This window comes from Pteropus medius, unplaced genomic scaffold (genome assembly GCF_902729225.1).
Source record: "Pteropus medius unplaced genomic scaffold, Ma_sr-lr_union100, whole genome shotgun sequence".
NCBI classification, from domain to species: Eukaryota; Metazoa; Chordata; class Mammalia; order Chiroptera; family Pteropodidae; genus Pteropus; species Pteropus medius.
The window spans coordinates 2,467,408-2,492,079 of NW_024353787.1; the positions used below are offsets into that span (position 1 = coordinate 2,467,408).

Sequence of the window (24,672 nt, forward strand, 5' to 3'; positions counted from 1 at the left end):
TTTGGTCACCATCATATTCCTCTGGTGCTTAGCTGGTGCGCCATAATTTATTGAATGAATGAGTGAGAGATTCCCATGCAGAATGTTCAGAGGATACTGCCTTCAGGGAAATGGTGCCTCTGTCTCTGCTGGGGGTTGGGAGGCTATGCAAAGGAGCTGTCACTATGGAGAGGACCTAGAAGCTTAGTCCCTTCCCTGCCCCTCATCCCCAACACCTGTGACTTGGCCCCTCCTACCTCTCCTTCCCCACCCAGTGCTCTCCATTATTCTCTATGCCCCAGCAACACTGGCCTGCACCCCCTACTCCTCCAGGGGTCCCTACATACTGACTCCTCTACCTGCAGCTCTTCTCCCTGCTTTTTCTTTTTCACATGGCTGATTCCTCCTCATCCTTCAGGTCGTTTTAATTGCTGCATCTTTAGAGGACACCTTCTCTAAGTAACTCTCTGTTGCTGCCTGTCCTTTCATCTAATTCATTTCCTTCATCGTAGTTCACAACGGAAACACATCTACATATTTATCGTACGTTTTGGAAGCTTTTGGTCACACATAGCAGAAAATCCAACCCCATCGGCTTAAACAAGTTGTTGTCTAGTGCTTTTGGGGTTGGTTAATTCAGTGATGTTCTTGAGGATCTAGGTTCTCTCCCTCTTGGCACTGCTACCCTTGATGTTGGCTTTGTCCTCAAGTCAGTTAGCAGGATGGATACAGCAGTTCCAGGCATCACAGACCTTATGTCATACAAGCAGGGTTTTCTCATTGTGTCTTAGTTAACTCCTGCTGTGTAACAAGTTGTCACAAAACCTAGTATAAAACATTTATTATCTCAGTTCCCAAGGGTTAAATGAAACCCAGGTATGGTTTAGCTGGTGGGTCTGGCAGAGGGTCTCTTATGAGGTTATTGTCAAGCTGTGGGCCAGGGTCATCTGAAGGGTTAACTGGGGCTGGAGAATCTGCTTCCAAGCTTATTCTGGTGGCTGTTGGCAGGGGGCTTGAGTCCCTTGATCGGCCTTTCCATAACGCTCTCTATGACATAGCAAGTGTCTTCCTCCAATGGGGTTGTTCAAGAATGACAGCAGCCAAGACAGAAGCAGCAGTGTCTTTTATGACCAAACCTTGGATGTGACCCACTAGCACTTCTGCCGTATTGTGTCGGTCATTCAACCCAACCCGGGTGCCACATGGAAGGGACTACCCAGGATGTGAACACTAGGTAGGATTGGGGGGACACTGGGAGGTCAGCTTCAAGGCTGGCTATCACCAAGTATATTTTTCAAAAGTGAGAAAGCCTCTCCTAGAATCCCAGGAGGTTTTTCTTTATATCTGCTAGCTAGGATTGTGTCACGTGCCTATATCAAAACCAATCACACGTGAGGGCTTTGGGGCCACCATTTTGGGTCATTACAATCATGATTCACCCCAGGGCTAGGACCCTTCTCTGATCAAGCACATGGTGGGATCCAGGAAGAAGATGGCCCCCTGAACAAAATCAGGATTCCGTTTGAAATGAGGAAGGAGCAATGGGAACAGATATTGAATTGGCAACTCAGTGTCTATGATGCTCACCTGCTAGGCTGTAAACTCCCTGAGAAAAGAGGCTATATCTTTTCCTACTACTGCATCCCAGCATGTAGCCCACTACTTGGTACAGAGTAGATGCAACCCTATTTGTTGAATGAGTAAGTGAGTGAATTCGTAACTAAACTGGAAGACCACAGGACCAGGCCAGGAGTGTATATCCCCAGGCCCTGGCTCTTTAAATTCTTCTTAGAACTCAAGAGGCCACCTGCTCCCACCGCAACCGCCAGCCCCAAGGACGGACAGGACTGGCAGAATTATTCTCACTTTATTTCTGGAGAAGTTTGATCCGATGCAGTAACACTGATTCCAGGCGAGGGCAGGGGGCATGGGTACCCCTAAAGCAACCAGCATCCTGTGGCCCACGGTGCCCTCCACCCCCAGACCTGGGTTCCCCCTCAGTTACAGTTAAATAGAGAGGAAGATCTCCCCAGGGAGTCTTGGGAGGGTCTGCCTCCTGCACCCATCCCCTCCACGCAGAGGAGTCTGAGCACAAGCTATTTACAGTATTCACATCCACTGTACCCCACCAAACCAAGGCAAATACTACAGGCGGCCCTTCCTAAAGGGAGGAGGCCAGAGAGGCTGTGAGTGTATGTGTGTGTATGGGAGGGTGTCCGCGCGTGTGAGCACACGAATGCACTGAGGAGCAGGGTCTGGCTCCAGCCAAAGAGACAACAGTCTATAAGGTGCAGATTAAAAATAACAGAGAGGACCCACCCCCAGGGGCCCAGGCCACTTCCGGCTTTGTTCTGTCTCTTTCTTTTCCAGACATCCTGGTAAATGATGCAGAGGAGCCCTCATAGCTGTGCCTGGATCCAAGACAACCCCTTAAAGTACTTCTGGGGAAAAAGAGAGAGAGGAAACAGTCAGGCAGACCATGCCTCCAAGCCCAGCTACCTGGGGTGGAGCGATGGGGGCTTTAGGGTGGAGTGAGTGTACGAAGGTCTCTGGCAGAGCTGGAAGAGAGGACAGGGCTGGAGAGTCCTGGGAAGGCTGCTGGAAGGGAAGGCTATGGGTCCAGGAGTTAGGGATCCCTACCTGTGACCTGTGGGGGCTGCACCACAGCTTTCTTGAGGAAGGCTTCTGCCTCAGCGAAGGGCAGGAGTGCCTCTGATGTTCGGCCCAGACTCTTGTCCCCAGAGGGTCCCTTGGGGGAGAAGCCATTCTCCTGGTGTGCTGGGAGAGGCTGCAGGCCATTCACCAGGGACCCTGGTGATTCCTTGCTTGGCAGGCTGTGGATACAGAGGCCAATGCTCAGGTACCTGACATCCTAGGGCAGCCCAGGCACCCTCACAGCTCTAGCTTGTCCCTGCATTCCTGCTCAGGGCCCCTGGGATGGGAGCTGGTACCTCCACTGAGGCTCCTGGGGGGCCAGCTCCTCCTTTTGCACAGCCTCCTTCTGCAGCCCTGAGGGCCGAGACTCTCCGGCTTTGACAGGGTCTGTCACAGGGAAAGAATGGCCATCAGTTGCCGGCTGGTGAGAGGAGTAGGTATGAGGATGGGGTGGTGAAGGGGATGGAGATGAGGGGAACGGGGCCTTTACCTGGGCTGGAATTGTTGACGTTTGCCTCCTTCCTGTCTGGCTTCTGCTTTGAGGAGGAAGAGCAGTCAGACTCAAGGGATATCTGGCCCCACCCAGCTAAGGTGCTGAATTCTCTCCCCCAGCCCAGACCCTCAGTGGCCCGCTCACAGCCTTCCTTCCTGCAGCCTGGATGCCTTTCCCCAGCCTCCTTTCCTCACCCGGCCCCCACTCCCAGCATTCCCTTGGGGAATCCTGACCTTGGTTTCAGCAGCTTCTGACTTCCGAGTCCTCTTCATGATCTCCTCCAGACGCTGTTTGGAGGACCCACATCAGTTAGGCTCAAAATCCGCCCTGATCTTAAACCTCCCACCGGTCAGCCTTGGTCCTGGAGTCTTAGGGCCCTTGCAGCTCATACCAGTCCTTTCCAGACCAGGAACCAGAATTCACACCAATTCCTTGGCCTACCCTTTACGAGCCCAAGACAGGGCCCACTCTCCCAGACTCACTCTCCCACTCTTCCAGTCTCATTAACCGAAGCAGGGATCCAGTCCAGAAGATGCCCCTCCTGCCCACTGTTCTGTCACCTTTCTGCGCTCTTGCCGCTCCTGCTCCACCTGCTGGAAGTGCTTTTCCCGCTCCAGACGCTGCCGCTCTGCTTCTTCCCGGGACCGAGCTTCGGCTTCCTCTTTCTGCCAAAGACCCCAGTGACTGTTAGGCAGCTGGACTCCAGCCTTCCCTCCAGGCCAGCCCCCAGCCCGCTATCAGGGGACCCCAGCGCCCAGCCCTGCACTGCCCGCCTCCTGCAGGGGCACCTGCTTCTGAAGCCGCTCCTGTTCTTCCTGCTCCGCCTGCGCCTTCTCTCGAGCCTCCTGCTCCTCTCGCCTCCGGGCCTCTGCCTCCCTCTTGGCCTGGGCCTCGGCCTCCCGTGCCAGCTGCTCCTCTCGCATTCTCCTGGGGGACAGATGAAACTCAGGCTCAGTCCTGTACTTTGGCAGCCCCCGTTTGGGCCCCCTCTGTCCCCGAGGGCACACTCACTTGTCCCTTTCTGCCTGTAGCCTCCGCTCCTGTTCCTCACGCTCCCGCTGCTCCCGGGCCTGGCGCCGCTTCTCAGCCAGGAGCCGAGTAGCTTCTTCTCGGTCTGTGGTGCCCGCCATGGGTTTGCTAGGGGTCGCCGGGGAAGCAGGGGCTGGGGGTGAGGTCAGAACAGCAGTATCTGGAGTGGGATCCAGGCCTAGGAGTCAGCACACACTAGCTCAGGCCCCTCCAGCACCCCTGTCCCGTGCTTCCCGGACCTCAGGGAGACCCACCCACCCACCCACCCAACTTCTGCCTTCAACTCAGGGTGGAGGTCCTCTTGTCTGGCCTGTGTTCTGGGCCTGGACTTGCTGAGGGCAGGGGCTTCCTCTTCCTGTCTCCCAGCACCCAGTCCCCAAACATCTCTGGGCCCATACCTCTGACCACCACCCCCGCACAGGCAAAGCTGGCTTCCTTTGACCCTCTTCCATGCCCACCTGCAGGGATCTCGGCCGCGGGCTGCTCCTTCTGGGGTTGGGCTGGGGTGGGTGAGGGCACAGGTGAGGATGCTGGCGAGGCTGGGGCTGCAGGCTCCTTCTCATCACTGGCTTTGTTCTTGCTCTGGTTCTTGTTCTCGGATCCTGCCGCACTGGGGCTCTCCTTTGCCTCATCCTTCCTCCGAACCCGCCCCTTGGGTGATGCAGTGGTGCCTCGGGGCGGTTTGGGGGGCAGAGTGTGGCTGGGGCCTGGGCTGGGAGAGGCAGGTCTGTGCCAAGATGTGGAGGGAGAGGATGGTCGGGCCTTGGATTTGGGACTGAGAGAAAAGGGAAGAGTTAGGTCTGGAGGGCACAGAGTATCCACACACACACACAATTCTGGGCATGTCACCTCCTCAGGGAACTATCCTTCCAGGCTAGGTCAGCACCCCCCACTTTATATGCTTTCACAGAACCATAGGTTTTCATTTTAGGTCTTATATCTCAGTTTGTGATCCTTTGATTAATGTCTGTCTTCCCCATAGCTGGTAAGATTAACGAGCCTAGAATGAGGCCTGGTTTGGCTCATGAAGTGTCTTCAGCTCCCATACAGTACCTGGCAGGCCCATTCATTGATTCGGCAGTAATTGTTGAATGCTTATCAGCTGCCAGGCATTGTGCTAGGTGCTAGGGTACTTCAGGGATCGAAGCCCTCAAAAATAAAATCTGCCCTCAAGTTTTCTTCATTTTAGAAGTGGGTGCCCAACAAATATCTGTGAATGACTGATTGAATGAATGCCTAGTGCCATGTAGGCCGTGCCCACCTGAGCTCAGAGGCTGCGGTAGAGAGTCTCGGGCGCGGAGAGGCAGGCAGAGACTGACGCTTCTTGAGGCTGCGCTCCCGGGCCAAGGCACTCTTCTCCTTCTCATTCTCCCGCTCCTTGTCCTTCTTCTCCTTTTTCTGCACCTGGTGAGGAAAGGGATGGAGAGTGGGGAGGCAGGGAGCAGAGGTCAATGGCGTTTGTGTTCTGGGTCCAGGCTCTCGGTCCCCACCTGTTCGCCACCTGCACGGCCACGGCCACTTACCGGAGAGGCCTCTGGCCGGCGGCGGGCCGGGGCGGGGCTGCCCACCACGCTGGGCTTGCGGCGCTCCCCGCGATCCCCGGAGGGGGCGCAGCGGTGCACGCTGCGGGGGGCGCTGCATGGAGGCGTCAGAGGGCTGGCGGAGGCCGAGCGCGGGCACACCGGCACGGCTGCGGAGGGATGAGCGCGGTCGGGGTGTGGCCCACACGCGAGGCTGGCCCCTGCCCGGCCCCTTGTGGGGGCTCTCCCAGGGCCGCCGCCCCTACCCTGGTCCCGGCCGTTGCGGGGCAGTGTGACTGCACTGCGACTCCGTGCCAGGAAGGAGAGGGTGGGCGTCATGAGACGGTCCACGATGCTGCTCTCCCATGCGCTCAGCTGCAGGCTGCGATCTAGGGGAGAATGCCAGGAGCCGATCACCGCAGGGGGCCGCAGGAGCCAGGCAGAGGCAAAGAGAGGTGGCCAGGCATCATCCCCATGCCAAACCCAAGGAGTCTTCCCTAGGGGACTCTCCTCCAGTCACGCCAGGCACACTTGTCTGCCCTAGGGTCTGACCCCCAATGCAGACCCTAGTAAGACTTCCCAGGGTAACCGTCCTTCAGTAGCTTAAGGGACCCGTCCTACCAACCCCTAAGTGAAAGGGCTCTGAACTGTGAGTCCAGAAAGAAGCCTCCCAGGGTTGGTGAAAGACCAACTGCCCTCTCCCTGTGCCCCACTGTAGGGCCCTGCTCCTCCTGCTATCAGAGGCTGGCCAGGGGAGGCATGACCCCATGGATTTGAGACAGTGAGGGTCCTTGTATTCCTCTGACTCAGGAAAGTCCCAACTTTTAGGTGTCCCATGCCAAGGAGAGGCTGCTAGGGAGCCTGGCTGCCCTGGGCCACAGTGCTCTGTCCCCTCAGCTGCTGCTGGGTTATTTTTAAGCCTTAGTCAGGTGGGGTTGGTACAGCAGCTGATTTGGTTGCTAGGCAACAAAGCAACCAAATAAGAGCTGGAGAAACATAAATAACTTGCACCAGGGCATGGTGGGAACGCAGGGGCCATGCCACCTTGGTTGGCCACAACTCTGGAGCTAGCCAAGGCCATGGCTGGGGCTCTGAAGGCAGAGAAGGCAGGGTTGTATGGGCCCTTCAGGGTGCAGCCAGAATAAGGGGCCCTGCCACACACAGCACCCAGGGCAGTCTAGTAATCAGGGGCAAGGCCACCTGCCTAAGGCTGGCCTAGGCCAGCTGGCTGTGGTTGGAGGCTTCCTGTCCATTCTCACCCCCACCCCACCCTCACTTGTTCTTGAGGCCCCTGCCAGGCTCTCTGCCTGCTCTCTGCCCTTTTTCTCTGTTCTCCTCCCCTGCAGGGCACATCTCTGTCCTCAGGGTCTAGACCCAGACGCCGGCTCCCCCTAGGGGTGTAGAGTCCCAGGCGGGGTAGAGAAGGAATGGAGACCTGTAATACATGAGGGCTGCGGGAACCTGGGGTTCTTGTTGAGCTCTGAGGGGCTTGGTGGGGGCTACAAAGGGGCTCTGGAGGGAGCAGGGCTGGGCCTTCTCTTACTTCTACTGGGGGAGTTCCAGAGCGTGGCAGAGGACTTTGAGAGCCGCTTGTTGATTATAGAGTCCACGTGTTTGGGCAGGTTTACTGCCGACACGGAGCACCTGCTCCCACCTGGAGGGGAAAAGACACGGCATTAGGGCCGGGCCAGACAGGAGCCAGGGGGGGCACTGAGGCCTTCCATGCAGGATGCTCTGTGGGTAGGATAGGGGAGGGAGGAGTGGGCAGGCTAGGAAGGGGAGGAGGAGGCAGACTTGGCCCTGGGAGGGGGATGGGTAGGTGACCAGGGACAACCTGGATTGGGGGAGCCGACGGAGAAGGAACAGAGGAAGGAGATGGAGTAAAACTAGAGAAACTACAGCCTTCCTGGCCAGGAAGCCATTCCCTAGGGCTGGGCACTGCAACCCCTCCCCCACAACCACCCAGTGTTGGCACTTGCTGACGCTGCCCAGCCAAGGCGCAATGGCTACAACACCCATGTACTGGGACAAATGCAGAGCAGTTCCTAAACGGAAGAACTCATAGTCACAGTCATTCTCACAAATCCACATATTCATATGGACACACAAAGACATGCAGGTACAGGCATATAGAGTGATAGGCACTTCTGCATGCACATGTGTGTGCAGACATGCGCAGGTATAGAAACACAAACACTAACAAAATAATGTGTCAGATCCAGATGCACACAGGCACAAACACATCGAAGCAACTTAATCATGGTGTTGGCACAGCTAACATTTGTTGGATGCTTACCATGTACCAGGCACTGTGCTGGGCACCATACACATGTTACCTCACTTGATCCTCCCAAACATCTACCAACAACCTCGGAGGCAAGTAGTATTGTTATCCCCATTTTACAGATGAAGAAAGTGAGACATTGAGAAGTCAGGTCACAACACAAGTGCCAGAGCTGAGATCCTAACCCAATTCTGTCAGACTTGGGAGCCCTCACTGCGGTCCACAAGGCCACAAGCACACCAAGGCAAACAAATATTAAGAGCCACAATACCCAGATCCATGAGCACATATACCAAAAGATACACAGCTAGAAATACTGAACCTTGCCATTACATAGAGATATCCAAACACAGTGGTACATACATGCCAGCAAAGAATCAGACCAAAATCCATGATGGCCCTACATGAAGAAAGCTCAGAGACAAAAATCTACCTTCCAAGATAGGTACATTAGGGGGTGACAGTTTTCTTTAAATAACCCATGTCTACAGGGCATTAAAGTCCTCTTTTCTGTATCATCAGCTAATAAAAATTGACAGGAGCAGAGAAGGCTAAACTGAAAATGACAGGTTTGATGAGCAAACCAAATGAAGAGGATCCATTTCTGACTTGATAGTGGAAGTTCTTGAGAAGGGATAATTTGGCTTACAGACCATTCCAGTAGACACAAGTCACACGAAGCAAGGCATACCTGCTACAGGGAGCTGCCGGTCCTTGCACTGAAGCTGCTCCCTTCCCCCACTCTTCAGGACCTGGCCTCGCCCACCCACCCACCAGCCCCTCTAGCCCACTCACTAGTCTTATGTCCTGGGGAGCTGTGGTGTAAGGCCCCTGCCCAGGACCAGCGCTGCTGCCGGATTTCAGCCCATGTCTTCTTCACTGACCGCTGAATGGCTGCTTCGTAGCGCTCCTGGTGGGTGGGTAGGTGGTTGGGGGAGAAGAGAGGTCTAGGCTCAGATTCATTCATCGTATCCGGGAGAAAGGCCCCTCCCTCACCTGTGACAACCCACACTCCCCAGAGTGTTCCATGACTCATTACAGGTAACCAAAGTGACCAAATCCTTGTTATGATTAAGGACCATTTGCAACAGATCCATTTAAACTTGTTCTTGGGGAGCTTTTCACTGTTCTTGAGTCATTTTCTGGGTGTGTGAGCTGTTTCTCTGAGGACAGAGTGGGACTCCCCTGCCTGGGACTCCCAGATGGGGCCATGTCCCCCTGGCACTGAGAGTCTTGACCTTGGGCCGTGTTTTCCTTTCAGCCCGAGGCCACCGCAGGGCAGAGCCAGACCACCTTTTCCTTCATTTCTTCACTGGTGCTAAAGTCAAGGCTCTCCTACATCGTGGCGCTCAGCACACTCACACAGCACACTCTTCGTACGAACACATACATGCACACACACACATACACACAGGGCACACACACAAATACTTGTACTGACAGCACACAGTTACAGGTGCCCACCTGGCATGTACTGACTCAAACATGTCTGCAGTTGCACAGATGCCCAGATGTTGTACCCACTGGGGGCCTCAGTGCCCGCCCTGACCCAATGGTTTTCTTTAAATAACCCGTGACATGACCACAGATATGACCACATACTGAGCCAGGGTACAGATGTGCCCACTTACAAGCACGCAGCCCCACGCATCTCCAGTCAGAAGTGAGCACACGCGCACCTTGTTTTTCTCGAGCTTCTGCCGCTGCCGCTCCTCCAGGGCTGCTCGGCGCTGCTCGGCTTTGAGCCGCTGCTCCTCCAGCCGCCTCCTGCGCTCCTGGAGCTGTTTCTCCCGTAGCGCCTTGGCCTTCTCCTCCTTCTCCAGCCACACGGCCTTCTTGGCCGCTGTGGGAAAGGAGCCCCAGAGGGCATGAGGGGTTCTGCATGGGGTAGGCCTTCCCTGGTAACCCTACCCTGGGTGGGTCTTTCTCCTGCCTGCTTGGGGGGGAGGTGCCCCGGCTCTCAGACTCCCCACCTCAAATTAAAGGGCTTCTTGAAGATGGGTTCAAGGCCCCACAATGGGAGGCCTATTTCTCCCCCACTGGCCTCGTGTCACTTGGCACTGAAGGAAGAATGAGTTCTTTAGTACCAGATCCCTGTCTGACTTTGGGCCTGAGGGAGAGATTTTTTTCATGTACTGTAACTAAGAGTATGAGCTTCTGGTCTGCATCTCAGGCACTCCATGAGCTGTGTGGCTTAGGCAAATGATTTCATTTTTCTGAGCCTCTGTTTCCTCATCCTCAAAATGAGTTGAGAGGATTAACTGAGTAATGCATGTACTGTAGGTCTTAGCACAGTGCACATAATTAAGTGTTCCACAAGTGTTAACGTTGTTAATGTGATAGTGATGGCGACGATGGTGAGGAAGATGATGATGCTTCCTAAACACTCACCCAGGTACTTGGCCCGCTCTTCCCGCCGTTCCTTTGCCAGTTTATGTCTCTCTTCTGCCTTCTTTGCATCTTAGTAGAAGGAACAAGAATAGACTTAGGTCAAGCGGCTCTGCCAAAGGAGAGTCTAAGCCTCAAGGCCTTCCCCCAGGCCTCACCCCATCCCTTATCTCATCTCCTCCAGGGCAGAGGGATTCCCTCTAGTGGCAATGCCCAGAACTAGGACCCTAAGCTAAAGGGTCTCAGCCCAGGACTGGGGATATCACACCCACCTTGCTTGGCGGAAGGGCTGTCAGAGGCTGGCACTGTTGTTGGGGATGGCTGGCTGCTCCTTCGGATAGGCTTAGAATCCCGTGAGCTTGTGGCTGGTGGGGTAGGTCCCCTGATCTTCGTTTCTGAGAAAGGGGACTCTTCCTGATGGGGGGCTGGTCTAGGCCCAACCAGCCTTGGGGGGCTCTCTGGTTCCAGTGGGAGCTGCTTAGCATTAGTGGCATTCTTCATGGCAGGAGGCGTGTCCGGGGGAGTGTCGGGGACCAGGGCTGACATTGGTGGTGGTGGCGGTGGTGGGGAGGGGTCACCTTCTGGAGAAGGTCTTGGCTCTGGGGGGGTCCTGGCTGCCATAGCTGGAAAACCAACACAAGAGAAGAGAGATAGTCAGATAGCACATCTGTGCCATCAGTTCAACATGTAGCTCTTTCCCTTGTCCAACCGACTTACTCATTGATTCATGCAACATGTTCATTGAGTTCCTATGTACTAGGCCCTGTTCCAGATATTAATGATATCATAGTGAGAAAATAGCCATGTTCCTACCTTCTAGTAGGGCAGACAGACAAACGGCTAGGCAATTATAACAGTATAGAATAAGTACTATGTCTGAGGGTAATACAGCAGAGATGGTTAGCCTACATTTGGGGGCTTCCTGAAGAAATAACAACAAAGCTGAGATCTAAAGGATGAGCTAGACTTGGCAAAGCCAAGAGGTGAGGTTTCTGGCAAAAAGAGTTTGCAAAAGGGCAGAAGGGAGCAGGGTATGTGGGAAAGATAGAAAAAGTCTGAAGTACTTATCAGTGCACCAAATGGTAATGATTGGTTTCTATGTCTGCCTCCCTCACCTTTCTGCTTTACATCAGGGTGACAGTGCCCTAACCCCAAGTCTGGTACTCAGAGGGGTGCCAGTGCTGGACACATGGGACTACCTAAGAGGAAGGACATAAGCATAGGCACAAGTAGGATTCCCTATGGGGTGGGCAACCAGCTCTGTCCACTTTGTAATCTTTCTTTTCCTAACCACTCTCAGATTTCTTCTTTAAGACATCAGTATTTCAGGGTCCCTGGAAAAGACACCAAAGAGCCATGTAAGGAAGCCACATGATTTCGTATGCATATGTATATGTGCACATGTGAGCACATGTACACTGTAGGGCAGTCGAAAGACCGGCCTCGGTGTCAGTCAGATGAGGGCTCAATTCTGATGTCACCATGCTAAGACACGAAGGACCTGCTCCCCCACGCAGGTAACCTTGAGCAAGACAGTCAACCTTGATAAGGCTCAGTTTTCATATCTGTAAAATGGGGGCAATGATCCCAAGCTAGCAGGAATGTCAGTGAAGCGCCTGGCACAATTAATGTGCCAGCAAACAACATTTTCCTCCCTTTCCTTTTGGCTCTTATGAAGTCAAAAAGAAGCTTCTGCAGTGTTGAGCCCTGGTACCATCTGCTGCTACCCTTTGGGCACTAAGGGGACCAGTGGGGACATATAGTCACTGACCTGGGCTTAGGGAGAAAGGCCAGGGTCCATGAGAAGGTGAATCCAGGGAAGTAGTTTTTGCTCTTACTGGGTGCCTCCACCATACTGGGTCCTCTGCTCTGGGAACTCTGGCCCTCTCAGGAGGTGGCAAACTTCCCATCTCTGTGGGTGGTATTGTGAATGCAGGGACAGGACACTCCTAAAGAGTCGCCTTTGGGACTGGGCACCTTTTTGAGGAAGACAAGTGTCCAGTGGTTGAGTATGGGCTCTGAAGGCAGACTATTTGAATGTGAACTTTGGTTTCCCCATTAACTGTGTGACCTTGGACTAAGTTACAGACTAAGATACCCTGTCAGTACCACAGCTTCCCTTCTATAAAATATGGATAGTACCTACCTCACAGGACTGTGAAGAGTGTTAGTGATAATAACCATTTTCAGTTATATTATTTCCCGATAGCTTCCTACGTTCAAAGCATTTCACACGTTATTTTTAATACTCACTGACAATATTTATGAAGGAGGCACTATAAATATCTTTCATACAAAGAAAGTAAGGCGAAAAGAGGTAAAGTAATTTGAGGTCACTCAGCTGGTAAGTGACAGAGGCTGGACTTGAACCTACTGTCTGTCACCAGAGCCCATGCTCTTACCCATTACATTCTCCTGCCTCTGTTTAAGGCAGTATGAGGTAACACGTGTTACGCAATGAAATTATTTGAGGCTCATACTATTTTCCCCTCAATCTTTCCCTTCCAGCTTCCTAGGCTCCAGGCAAAAGACCCAGCTGAGGCCCTGTTTTGTCTCCCAGTGGCACCTCCAGCTCTGCCAGCCCCTCTGCTACATGCCAGTCCACCCGGCTCTTGCCATATCAACTCGAGAAGGCTGCCTGGTCACTGTTAGTCTATTTCCTGGCCACCTGCAAATTCTTTTCCAACTCCAATAGGCAATAAAACTACAGCAGGTCCTCAAATAATGTCTTATCACACAATGTCATTTCGTTATAACGTTAATGAGATGCTATAGGAACTTAACTCTTGTTTATATCAATTAGCCTATTGTAAAATTGGTTCCACTATACATTGTTTTGCTTGAAGTTACACAACTTATCGATGACATTAAATAAAGACTTACTGTAGTGGCAACTATTCAGTGAGTGCTTATTATATACCAGGAACTAAGCTAGACAGACCCTTGGTATGCCCATCCTACATCCTCATATGAACTCTGAGAGGCAGAGATTCTTATCCCCATTATACAGATGAGACAGTCACAGCTTGCCCCACTGAGTGATCTGCCAGGGTTATAGAACTAGTCCGTGGAACACTGGAATCCAGGACTGTCCCGGGTGTATAAATATTAAGCTTGAATGCTGAAGGTGAAGTCTGTTTACTGCCATTCTCCTAGGACCTGTGCGTGCTGCAGGTGTTGCAAGGAAAACTGGTAGGCGGGTGTTTGTCTAGACCTAGGCAAGTCACACCCACAGGCAAGACGGTGAATCTCCAACTAGGTCCCGATGAGGGTGTGAAGAGAACAGTGAAATCTGGAAGGACCTGTGCCTGGGCATCAGATGCAGCAGAGCATAAAGGTCTTAGGCTCTCCCATGGGACCTTGGGCAATCCCTGAACCTGTCTGAGCCTCAGTTTCCTCACCACATTGTTGGGCCCAAGGGCACATTATCTCTGGCACCTGCCTAGAAGAATCTGTCCACTTCTCCCCATCTCTGCCACAAGACCCTATGCGGGTCAGGCCTTCACTCCCATTGCTTCATGACGCTGCTTTTCTCAAGGTCACCAATGACATCCACGTTGCTAAATCTAGCAGCCATTTCTCAGACCTTGTCTTGCTAGCCTATCAGCCACATTTGACACAGTTGATCCCTTGATGCTCTTTGAACGCTTTCTTTACTTGGAGCTGAAGACCACACACTCTCCTGGTTTTCAGTCTTCTTTGCTGGTCCCTCCTTAACTTGCTAACCTCTCAGTGCCTGAGTGCCCCAGGGCTCCATGGAGGACCTCATCTCTTTTCAGTCTACACGCATTCTCTTGGTGATCTCATCCAGACTCACAGCTTTAAATACCATCACTTTGCTGATGACAACCAAATTTTTCTCCAGCCCAGACCTCTCCCTTGAGTTCCAGTTTCACTCATGCAACTCCCTACTTAACACCTCTGGATGTCTTACAGAAACCCCACATTTAACACATCCAAAACTGAGTTCTTGATCTCCCCCCAAAATGCTGTTCCTACCCGCCCCCCCGCCACCCGGTCTTCCCCATGTCAGTCAATGGCAACCCTGTCCTTCCAGTTGCTCAGGCCAAACTCTTGGTGTCATTTTAGAATTTTTTCTTATCTCTGATCTCTCTGTAAATCTTTTTGGCTCAATGTGCAAAATACATTCTGAATCCAATCACTTTCACTATCTCAACTTTTAACATCTTGGTTTAGCCACTATCAGCCCTTATCAAAGACCCCTGCTGCCATTCTGTTACCCTCTGGCCTTTTCCCAACACAGCAGCATGTGATTCTATTTAAAAATAAGTCAGAGCGAGTCATTCCTTTGACAAAATCTTCCAAAGATGCCCTATCTCCTGGGGAGGAAAAATCAAAGATATCACAATGGCCTCCAAGGCCCTTCGGGACCCTCTTTCTCCAGCCTCTCAGGCTTCATCTCCTCCTCTTTGCTCCCCGCTCAGTCTATTCCGACCACTGCTCCTTAAATGTGCTGGGCATGTTCCTGCCTCAGGGCTTTGCATTCACTGGTCCCTTTGCTGAGAATTCTCTGCCTACGTATTCTGCATGTCTCACTCCCTCACCTCCTTCAGGTATTTATTCAAATGTCACTTCTTAATGACGCCTCTCCCGACCCCCTATTTAAAATTACAGACTGGGATGTGGTTCCATAGTGTAGCGGTTAGCACGGCCGCTTTACACGCAGAAGGTCCTGGGTTCGCGCCCCAGTGGAGCCACAGTCTATAGCCTACGACCATGCCACCCTGAGCAAGCCCGATGTCTGACTTTGGAAGCTAAGTCGGGTCGGGCCTGGTTAGTACTTGGATGGGAGACCACCTAGGAAGACCAGGTGCCGTAGGCATAAATAATAATAATAATAAAATAAATAAATAAAATTACAGACTGCAATTGAAGTCTCCACCCCCTCCTGTATTTCCTTGCTTAAAAAAAATTTTTTTTAAAATTAAGAGTTGACATTCAATATTACTTTATATTAATTTTGGATGTACAGCATAGTGGTTAGACATTTATATTATAATTTATGAAGTGATCCCCCAATTAGTCTAGTCTACCTGGTACTATACTTGGTTATTACAATATTATTGACTATATTCCCCATGCTGTACTTCACATCTCCACGACTATTTGGTAACTACCAATTTGTACGTCTTCATCCCTACACCTTTTTTACTCAGCCCCCATCCCCCCTCCCATCTGGCAGCCATCAGTTTGCTCTCTGTATCTATGAGTCTGCTTTTGTTTTGTTCATTTTGTTCTTTAGATTCCACGTATAAGTGATATCATATGGTATTTGTCTTTCTCTGACTAATTTCACTTAGTACAATACCTTCTAGGTCCATCTATGTCATTGCAAATTTCATCTGTGTCTTTTCATTTTTCTTTTTATGGCTGAGTAATATACCATTATACACACATGCACACACACACACACACCCCACAACTTCTTTATCCAATTGTCTATTGATGGGCACTTAGGTTGTTCCCATATCTTGGCTACTGTAAATAGTGCTGCACTGAACATTGGGGTGCATATCTTTTCAAATTGGTGTTTTGGTTTTCTTTGGATAAAATACCCAGAAGTACAATTGCTGGGCCATAAGGCAGTTCTATTTTAAATTATTTTAGGAACCTCCAAACTGTTTTCCATAGTGTCTGTACGAATTTGTAATTCCACCAGCAATGCACAAGTGTTTCCTTTTCTCCACATTCTCACCAACACTTGTTTTTTATGTATTGATGATAGTCATTCTGACAGGTGTGAGCCTCCTGTATTTTCTTCTTTTCAACTCTATTTTTTCCACAAACATTAATACCATTTAAACCCTCTCTCATTAGATAATCTCCATGAGAAACAGACAAATTTTTGTCTATTTCGTTTGCCATTCTATCTCTAAGGCCAACAGAGGGCTGCACACACAGGTGCTCCAGAGCTATCTGTTGAATGAAGAAATCAATGAACTCCACCCTATCAGATATCATCAGCATCTCTCTTACCTGGATAATTGCAAAGTCCTCCCACTGCTCTCCCGCACCCATTCTTACTCTGCTCTCTATGGAGCAGCCAGAGTAATTGTTTCCAAATGCAAATCTGATCATGGTACTTTGCTATTTGAAACCTCTCAGTGGCTTCCCATTGCTCCGAAGATAAAGATATAATTATTGAACCCAAGCTGCAAATCTGGCATAGTCTGCTGAAGTCCCTACCTCCACCCTCCATACACACACCTCTTGAATCCCCTCTCCATGTTACATACTTGCTCTCTGCACTCCAGCCACACTGACCTTTTAATTCTGATAACCATCCATGCTCCCTCCAACCACGGGGCCATATGCTCTTTCTTCTGTTTTCTTAGATAACTCCCATTTACCCTTCATGTCCTAGCTCAGTCATCATTTCCTCAGGGAAGCCTTCCCCTGGCCTCTCTGATCAGGATAAAGTCTCTCATTGTATATAGTCATGGCTTCATGTGCTTCTTGTTTGGAGCACTGTGACTGTACAATTTCAGACTTCCTCGCATGGTTCTTTTGTAACTGTCAGCCTCCTCCAAGACTGTGAGGAAGCCCTACAAGAGCTCGGCCATGTCTGCTTTGCTCGCTGCTGGAACACCAGCAGCTATCACACTGCCAAGTACGAGAAGACAGTCATGAAATGCTGCTGAATGAGAATAAAGTGCTGTACTAGGAAGCCACCCTCGCCTAAAGCAGGTGCATAGAGGAGATTTTGACTCTAACAAAGATTAAATCCATGTGGCAATTTTATTGCAAAGGGATAAGTACCTGAAGGAAAGTAAAACAACAAACAACTCCATCTCAACCAGGTTTGGGCAGCTTCCTGGACTAAGGTAGAAATTAATAAAAATAATAATGAGTGTTTACTCCAGCAGCTCAACAAGAAAGACTTCTCGAGAGGCAAATAGGATGTTTGGAATGTTTTTTTTTTTTTTTTTGACCTGGCGGACTATTGACCTGGAATAAATGTTTTCCTCAGGATTATGCCAACTCTGATGAAATGTCATTGGAACAGTGTTATCTAGAACAAATTATATCAAGCCAAAGTAATTCCTTGGTTAATTATCTATATGGTATGGTTAAACCAATTTCTGATTATACCCATTTTTCAATCATCGTGATCCTTCATTTTATTTTTGTCTTGTGTCACATTGTGAGGTTTTAGTACCGTTAGTTGCTACATTGATATCTACCAGAAGTATTTGTTAAGAACTGGATAAGAGACAGATAGTTTGTATTTATTTCTTGGCACAAAGAACATTAGCAGGGCAAAGGTGCAAGAGCTGGTTGTAGGGTCAATAAGTCATGTCTTCTCAAGAGCCCCAAGAGGGACAGTACCTGGGATCTACAGAATGATCAGGCCAAGTGTCTCAGAGAGCCTGTCACATTACTCCCCTTCTCCACCCTCTGGGAGCTGGCAGTCTTTTCTTCTTGGCTCTCCCTCCTCCCATCCCAACAACTGCTGCTGGGCCAAATATTCTCCAACACTGATAACTCAGTCCGGCTTTTCTGTTTGTCTCTCTGCCAATGTGACAGCTCGTGGAGAGAAGAGATTGGGTTGTAATCCTTCTTGCAGCCCCAGAGCTGTATATAGTACCTACCCGGCACAGAGTAGGAATTCTATGTCTGTTTAATGAACACCTGCATGGACGGATGGACGGATGGATGGATGGATGAACGAAGTGTGGAAAGCTACCTAGCCAGCACATAGTCAAACTCCAAGCTGCTCCAAAGCATAGCCTCTCTAATCCTAAATGTCTTGATCATATCAGAGCTCTGTGTGTACCCTGCCAGCTACTGAACCCAGGAAGGGAAACAAACTAATTTATCAAAGCACTTTCCCTCATCTAATTCTTATGAGAGCCCTAAAGGGAAAGTACTATGGATGGCCCCCATTTCACAGGTGAAAAAACTTAGATAGGTTAAGTGAATTGCTCATGTCAGTGTCAGAGGTAGGATATGAACCCAAGGCTGTCTGATGTCACACTGTTTCTGGTAGGCATCACCTCACCCCTTCCCAGGGCTCCTGCCTGTTTCCTGAAGGAGGAAGTGATTCGGTAGTTCCCCCAGGGAGGTTTCTCCTATGATGGTGAAGGGTGCAGGTGGGGCCCGCAGGCACTGAGCTCAGAGTGCAGGAATGCAGGGAAGGCAGGCTCCTGTCCAGGCTGGCCACCAGGAGGCAGGAAGTGAGACACCTTGGCAGAGGGTGGGGGAGAGCACAGACAGTATCCCTGAGTGAGGAGCATGGGGAGGCAGAGGCATGAGGCAGAGAGAGGAAATGGGACGGAGCCCTCATGGCTCTCACGGAAGCTCCTTAGGTGGTAGCGCTGGACCAGACAATGAAGACAGTGAGGCAGACAAAGGGCCAAAGACATACAAAGAGACAGAGTGCATACCATGGAGAGAGAGAAACACCTAGTGTGGACAGCCTGCATGATGGTGAGAGATGAGACACGTTCTTTCCCCACCCACCATGAAATAGACTTATGGGGACTGGGAACTCCACACAGATACACACATACATATATATGGACAGACAGATAGACTCTCTCTCTCTCTCATGGAGCCAGGCATTCCCCCTGTATGCCTCAAAGACACAACACTCAGAGACACAATGTCCCCAGTACATTTACACAGCCTCATCCAGGTCACTTCTGCTTTGCCCCTTCTGGGCACTCCTCTACCTGGGCCCAGGGAAAGTCCAGTAGCAACAGCTAATGCTGTGTCAGTCACATCTAAACACTTTAAACACATGAGTCCATTTCATCTTCACCACAATCCTATGAGGTAAACATTATTACCCTACTTTACAAATGAAGAAATATATTCAGAGAGATTGAGATACTTGCTTAAGTCACACAGCTGGTGAGCAGCAAAGCTGGGGTTTGGATACAAATCAGTTTGACAGCCTCCTGGAGAGATCTGCTGGGAGAATGGGGGCGGGGGCGGTAGGCAGGAAGGACAAACCCTGGCTGATGCCTGATTGTGGGGCTGGGACAGAGGGGGCCCTTAGGGGGCAGCATTACGCCTAGCTGAACTAGCTCTGAGAAGGAATGAGCTAGGAGGGGTGGCCTGCTCTAGCAGTCCTGAGAACCTGGGCCACAAGCCCTTGAAAGCAGGGCGCTAAGGCAAGGCCCCAGCCTCTGTGGGTGGTGATAAAGCAGGGAACCCAACTGAGACTGCAGATCTGAAGGAGCTCTCTGGCGGGTCGGCGGCCATTGTTCCCAGCCTCCAATCAGGAGCACCTACTTCCTGTTATTTTAGGCGGCAGGAAATGACCCCATCCCGCAACCCAGGCTCCACCACGGCCCTCCCTTAACCACGGCATAGCTGCCCACACTGAAGCCTACATGCTGAGGGCACAGCCCCAGCCTCAGGCGAAGGCCTGAGGGAGGCCCATTGGCTGGACTGTCACCACTGCCTTGGTCCAGGGCCTCCTTCTGGTTTTACTTGCTCAGATTCCAACCTGACAGAATACATGGTGTCTGTGTGTCTGTTTTGGGGAACCTCCTCTACCTCTGCCAACCAGGGAAAAAAGATCATGGGGTCCCCAAGACCAAGATCACGCAAAGAAAGTGGGCAAAATTGTTATCTGTTGGCTTGGTCATATAATTCATCATAGAGGTCTGGTGCACTGGCTTAAGAGTCAGACAGATCTGGGTTCAAATCCTGTCCCTGCCAGTTCCTAGCTGTGTGACTTTAGGCAAGTGACTTTGCTTCTCTGAGCCTCATCTGTATGTAAAATGGGGATAACGTTAGTCCTTACTTATGCTGTTGTTTTGAAGATCAAATGAGACAATGCATGTGACATGCTGAGCATTGTGCTGGACACAGAGAAAGCCCTTAATAAATAGGAGTGGGAAATAAGTTGGTTCACCAGAGAGTCTATTCCTGGCCCACATCTGCTCTTACAAGTGGAGAAGAGTGCTGATGGGGTCAGGGATACCATGTTCTCTACCTCCTACCACGCTTTCTACTGCCCTCAGGACAGAGCGGCAGCTGAGAGGTGATGGAGGAAATGCTGAAGGCTGTGCCCCAGGGTGCCAGGCAGAGCTGCCACTGCCAACAAAGCTGCATTATCTGGGCCTGGCTCCTTGGCTCCCTCACTGGCCCCAAGGCCCAGGAGGGACCCAAGGACATAGCTCCCAGCTGCTTGCTGCTTAACTTCCAGCCTAGGTCGGACCTGAGACCTGCCTTGACCGTACTCAAGTGCCACCATTTCTAATCTGGGCCCCAGTTTCAGCTCCTTTCCCTACTCCCTCAGCCCTGCCCCACCAACAGCTGATGCCCATCCTGAGGGGAAGAGGGGGGATGAACTGGCTTAGTGCCCTTTCCTCCTTGTTTTCATATGCATGACTGCACATTAGAGACTCATTAGAGGCCTCATTACTGGACCCACAAGCCTAAGGAGTGAGAAAGCTGTCAGTTGGAGGTGCCAGCCAGGCTGGCTGCTATGTGCAGAGACATGGACCATTGTGCCAGTCTCACCAACTTCTACTCACCCTTTCAGGTTTACCTCAAATGTCTACTTTGTGAAGCCTTCCACAAGCAGAATGCTAGGTCCACTATATCACCATTATATCTGGGGTTCACTGCAGTGAACACATCTGCCTCTCACGGTGGGCCAGCAGCTTCCCCAGGGTAGCGACTCCGATTCACTTCTCTGCTGTCTGCACAACCAGCACCAAGATGGCACGTGGTGAGCATCAGCATGGGTGTGCTGGATGGCTGGCTGTACCCATCTCCTGCATCACTCTCCTATTCACACTGCCCCACTACACCTTGGTTCATGTCATCTAGAACTCCCATCCCCCTTGCCCTCTGTCCCACATTTACCTTCTGAAGTTCTAAATAATCACACCTTCTCAGGTCTCTGAAGGAATTAAAAAATGACAAAAAACAAATAGCTAATGTTTATTGAGCACTAACTACACACCAGGGCCTAAGCTAAATGTTTTATATGTTTATCTAATTTAATGATCCCAGTGTCTCTATGAGATAATTTCTGGCATTATTCTCATTTTGTAAATGGGAAAACTTAAGACTTTTGTTAAGCCACCTACCTGAGGTCAACAGTAATAAATTATCTTTGATTCCAGAGTCTATACCCTTAAGCAAACTGACTCTCAATTCCTGCCCTCACCTCCCCCATTTGTATTTGGTACCTCCCTGCTGGCACCAGTTCCAATGAGCATAACTATGATAATTTCAATAGCACTGTACTGAGGGCGTCTGTGTACCAGAGTCCTTTAGGCACTTCATCTCTAACCCTCACATTAATCCCCCAAGATTCATAACACTGCCTCCGTTTTTCAGGGGCATAAACCGTGTCCAGAGAAAGTCAATTGCTGCAGTCTGGTAGCCAGTAAATGGCTTACTGGGATTTCCATCCAGGTCTTCTGACCCAAAGGTGGGTGCCACACTTGTTCCCTAGTCCCTGCGGCCTCCTGTTAATGCTCAGTGTGCAAAAGGAACTCAAAGAGGGCAGCGATCATGTCCCCTGCACTCAATCTCAGAGCCATGCCTCAAATTCGCATAGGGCGGTGGACAGGACCTTTATTCCTAAGAAGCCTTTGGCTCAGAGGGGGCCTCTGTCACCTTCACCAATATGGTCCAGATTCTCATGTAACGCCATCTAGACTCCTGTGTATAGAATAGTCTTCCCAACTAGGACCCTGTATACTGGACGCATGCAAGCTCCCCAGTACAGCCAAGCATCACCCCCATGCCCTCTTACTCAGTCCAGACATCCCACTCAAGTGTCCTAATTATAAAGTAGCCAGAGACTCAGACCCTTATCTATGTCCCAGTTACCACCCAATTCAGGCCCTGATGTACACACCACTGCCAGAGACCCTTAAAAGCAGAGGGCCAATAACCAGATGGAATGGACCCAAGAGGGGATCCTCCCTGGGTGTCTCCTCTCAGGCTCAGCAGAGCCAAGACAGACCCAAGCACCCTTATTCCAGCACAGCCTACAAACCTCCCAAACCACACCAGTCTAATAGCCTCCCCTCTGCATCCTCCAGCTTCCACACCCACACTGTCCCCTCCGAGCACCCACGCTGGCATGGGGAGGAGCCCACCCACAGCCAAGCGGCTCCACCTTGTCCTGGGCTCTCCGCACCCACTGTTTCATCCTGAGCCCACACCCCAGGGGCCAGGGAGGTGGCGAGGATTAGGCTCTAGGACTCTATGGAGGTGTGGGGATGGAGCCACCTCCTGAGTCAGTGGGAAGAGAACTTGGGTCCTCAGTAATCATGTTCTTCCCTCCCCTTCCAGGAAGAAAAAGAAAGAGAAATCCCTCCCTCCAACACCAGGCCCAACCAGAAATCTGTCCCCACCCCCTCATCAGCTGCTCCCAGATCCGAATGGGATTTGCAGAAGTCCTGGGCGCTGGTGGTTTGGTGGGGTGAGGGGAGGAAGAGCTTTGATGGTCTTGGGCCTAAAGAGAGGGAGGCGGGGTGTGTGTTTATGTGTGTAAGCGGGTAGATATCCAGAGCCTCAGACTGAGGAATGATGTGGCAGGTCCCCTGAGTGCCGGCCTTGAGCCTTCACCTCATTCTACAGTGGGAGACTCAGGCCCAGAGAGGCTGGAACGGAGGGCGGGAGGGAGAAGCAGATTTACTTCTGTCCCCTTCCTCCCCAAATCGGGCTGAGTGGGCTCCAGAGTAGGCCAGGCTGCAGGGGAGGCGGCCCACTCCCCATCTCCCGCCCTCGCCCCAAACAATGCCGCCTCCCCCTCCCCCTCGCCTTTATCTGGCGGGTTACTTGGCAGCCGCCGCTAGAGACCTCCCCCTCCCCTCGCCTCCCCTCCCAGTCGGCCCGCAGCAGCAACAGGCCCTTTGCGCGGCAGCTGGAGGGATGGGGTGGGGGCGAGGTCTGAGCCCGGGCCTGGGCGTGGGCGTGGGGGGCGCCAGGGCCTAGGCTTCTGTATGCAGGGCTCCGGGCTTGAGAAGCTGGACTCCCGACACACACATTCAAGCTGGGGTCACACGTGCCCACTGGGAACAGAAAGGACAGACTCCCCGGCTCAGTAGAAGAGGATCTTCAGGGCCTGGGTGGATGGGAAGGGGGTGGGGTGGAGAAGTCGAGGTGGCACCAGAATGGAGTGGAAGGGTCACCCTACAACTCCGGAGCGGGGTCCCAGCAAAGCCGGGTTGGGGGAAGGGGCAGCTGTCAGAAGATGCGTCCCTGGCCCGGAGCCGCCGCCGCAGCCTTTATTTTTGAACTTCAAGTAGTCGGAAGGCGCAGCGGGGGAGGGGGTCCTTGCCCAGCCGGCCAGCCTCATCCTCGGCCTCCCCGAGGCCCCTCGACCTCCCCGCATCTCGCCTCTGCGTGGCTCCCAGCATACCTGGGGGTGCGCCGGCACCCGGCTCGGCATGTGGGCCGTTCTCCATAGTTGCGGCGTCACTGGGGGATCTTGGAGTCTCAGCTGCGACGGCGGCGACGGCCAGCGGCCAGGACAAGGGTCCCGCGGCGCATCACGCCCGGCCCGGCCCCGCGGGCAACAACTCGGAGGCGGGAGCGCTCCGGAGACGGTAGAGGCTGGCTCGGCTAGTGGCCTGCGAGGCTCGGAGTCGCTGGCTGCCCAGGATCTGTCGGCTCCGGCCGCGATCCTTCTTCCCTGCCCGGCGCCGGCCCGGTCCCCGTCGCGGCCCAACCCTATTGTACCGCCAGGGCTGGGCCTGGCCTTTGCGCCGGCGCGTACCAAGTGAGACGAGGGGAGGGTTGGCCCCCGCAGCGTCCAGGGACCAAGCCACTGTGCCTGCCCCACCCGCCCCGCCCCCGCCCTGGAGCGCCGGCCTCGAGCCTCTGGACGCCTCTCCTGCGGCCGCGGCCCAGGGGCCTCTACGGCTCCGGGAGGCGCCTCCTCCCCGTCGAGCTGCCTCCCCTTGCGGCCGCGTGTTGGTACACGCCGCCGCGCGAGAGGACTATGTAGGGAGCGCTCTGGTGACTCACCCGCTGCTAGGACTGGGGGGGACTGAGGGGAGCGGGGCTGGGGACCCCCAATCCCACCCTGGAGCCTGGGAGCTGTGGCTCTGGGGCCTCGGCGGCAGCTTCAATTCTAAATTTTCTCTCAAACCCACCTCAAACAAAATCCGCCCGGAGGACGTCGGGAGACCCGAAGGAGGGTCACAAGGAGACCCCTAAAAGGGTTAGGCTTTCTCTCCCTTGGCCTTGGTTGGAATGGGAAGAGGCCCGGAAGGCTTGCTGCCGCCCTTCCTCCTGCATCTTATGGTTGGTGTCTTCCCTGCTCCTCTGGGGTAATTACAGGCCTGCACTACTGCTTTACCCAGGTCTCTAATCTG

At 52.3% G+C, this 24,672-nt stretch overlaps 1 protein-coding gene across 15 annotated transcripts; it reads right to left on the reverse strand.

Moving 5' to 3' along the window:
- Nucleotides 1-1,827: 1,827 nt before the first annotated feature.
- On the reverse strand, nucleotides 1,828-24,203 carry MAP7D1 (MAP7 domain containing 1). Of its 15 annotated transcripts, none has more exons than XM_039851052.1 (18): nucleotides 23,715-24,077; nucleotides 10,621-10,980; nucleotides 10,352-10,420; nucleotides 9,640-9,803; nucleotides 8,756-8,870; nucleotides 7,220-7,330; nucleotides 5,943-6,065; nucleotides 5,680-5,846; nucleotides 5,418-5,560; nucleotides 4,615-4,931; nucleotides 4,139-4,289; nucleotides 3,916-4,054; nucleotides 3,688-3,792; nucleotides 3,361-3,414; nucleotides 3,125-3,170; nucleotides 2,931-3,021; nucleotides 2,620-2,813; nucleotides 1,828-2,420 (listed from the first exon to the last, which is right to left on the reverse strand). In XM_039851052.1, the coding sequence occupies exons 1-18, from the start codon at nucleotides 23,758-23,760 to the stop codon at nucleotides 2,410-2,412; spliced, it is 2,406 nt and encodes an 801-aa protein (XP_039706986.1). In that variant the 5' UTR covers nucleotides 23,761-24,077; the 3' UTR covers nucleotides 1,828-2,409. The 15 variants fall into 15 exon arrangements, with proteins under 15 accessions (XP_039706986.1, XP_039706980.1, XP_039706987.1 ...); XM_039851046.1 differs by having other exon boundaries at nucleotides 4,139-4,334; nucleotides 23,715-24,076; XM_039851053.1 differs by having other exon boundaries at nucleotides 3,125-3,167; nucleotides 23,715-24,075.
- Between the last annotated feature and the right edge of the window lie 469 nt (nucleotides 24,204-24,672).

Coding starts and splice junctions, on each gene's coding strand:
- MAP7D1 (XM_039851042.1), bottom strand. CDS start 23,760: ATGGAGAACGGCCCACATGCCGAGCCGGGTGCCGGCGCACCCCCAG. Junction 3,415..3,687: donor AGCGGCAAGAGCGCAGAAAG/GTGACAGAACAG, acceptor TCCTCCAAACAG/CGTCTGGAGGAGATCATGAA. Junction 2,814..2,930: donor CCCCAGGAGCCTCAGTGGAG/GTACCAGCTCCC, acceptor CTGTATCCACAG/CCTGCCAAGCAAGGAATCAC.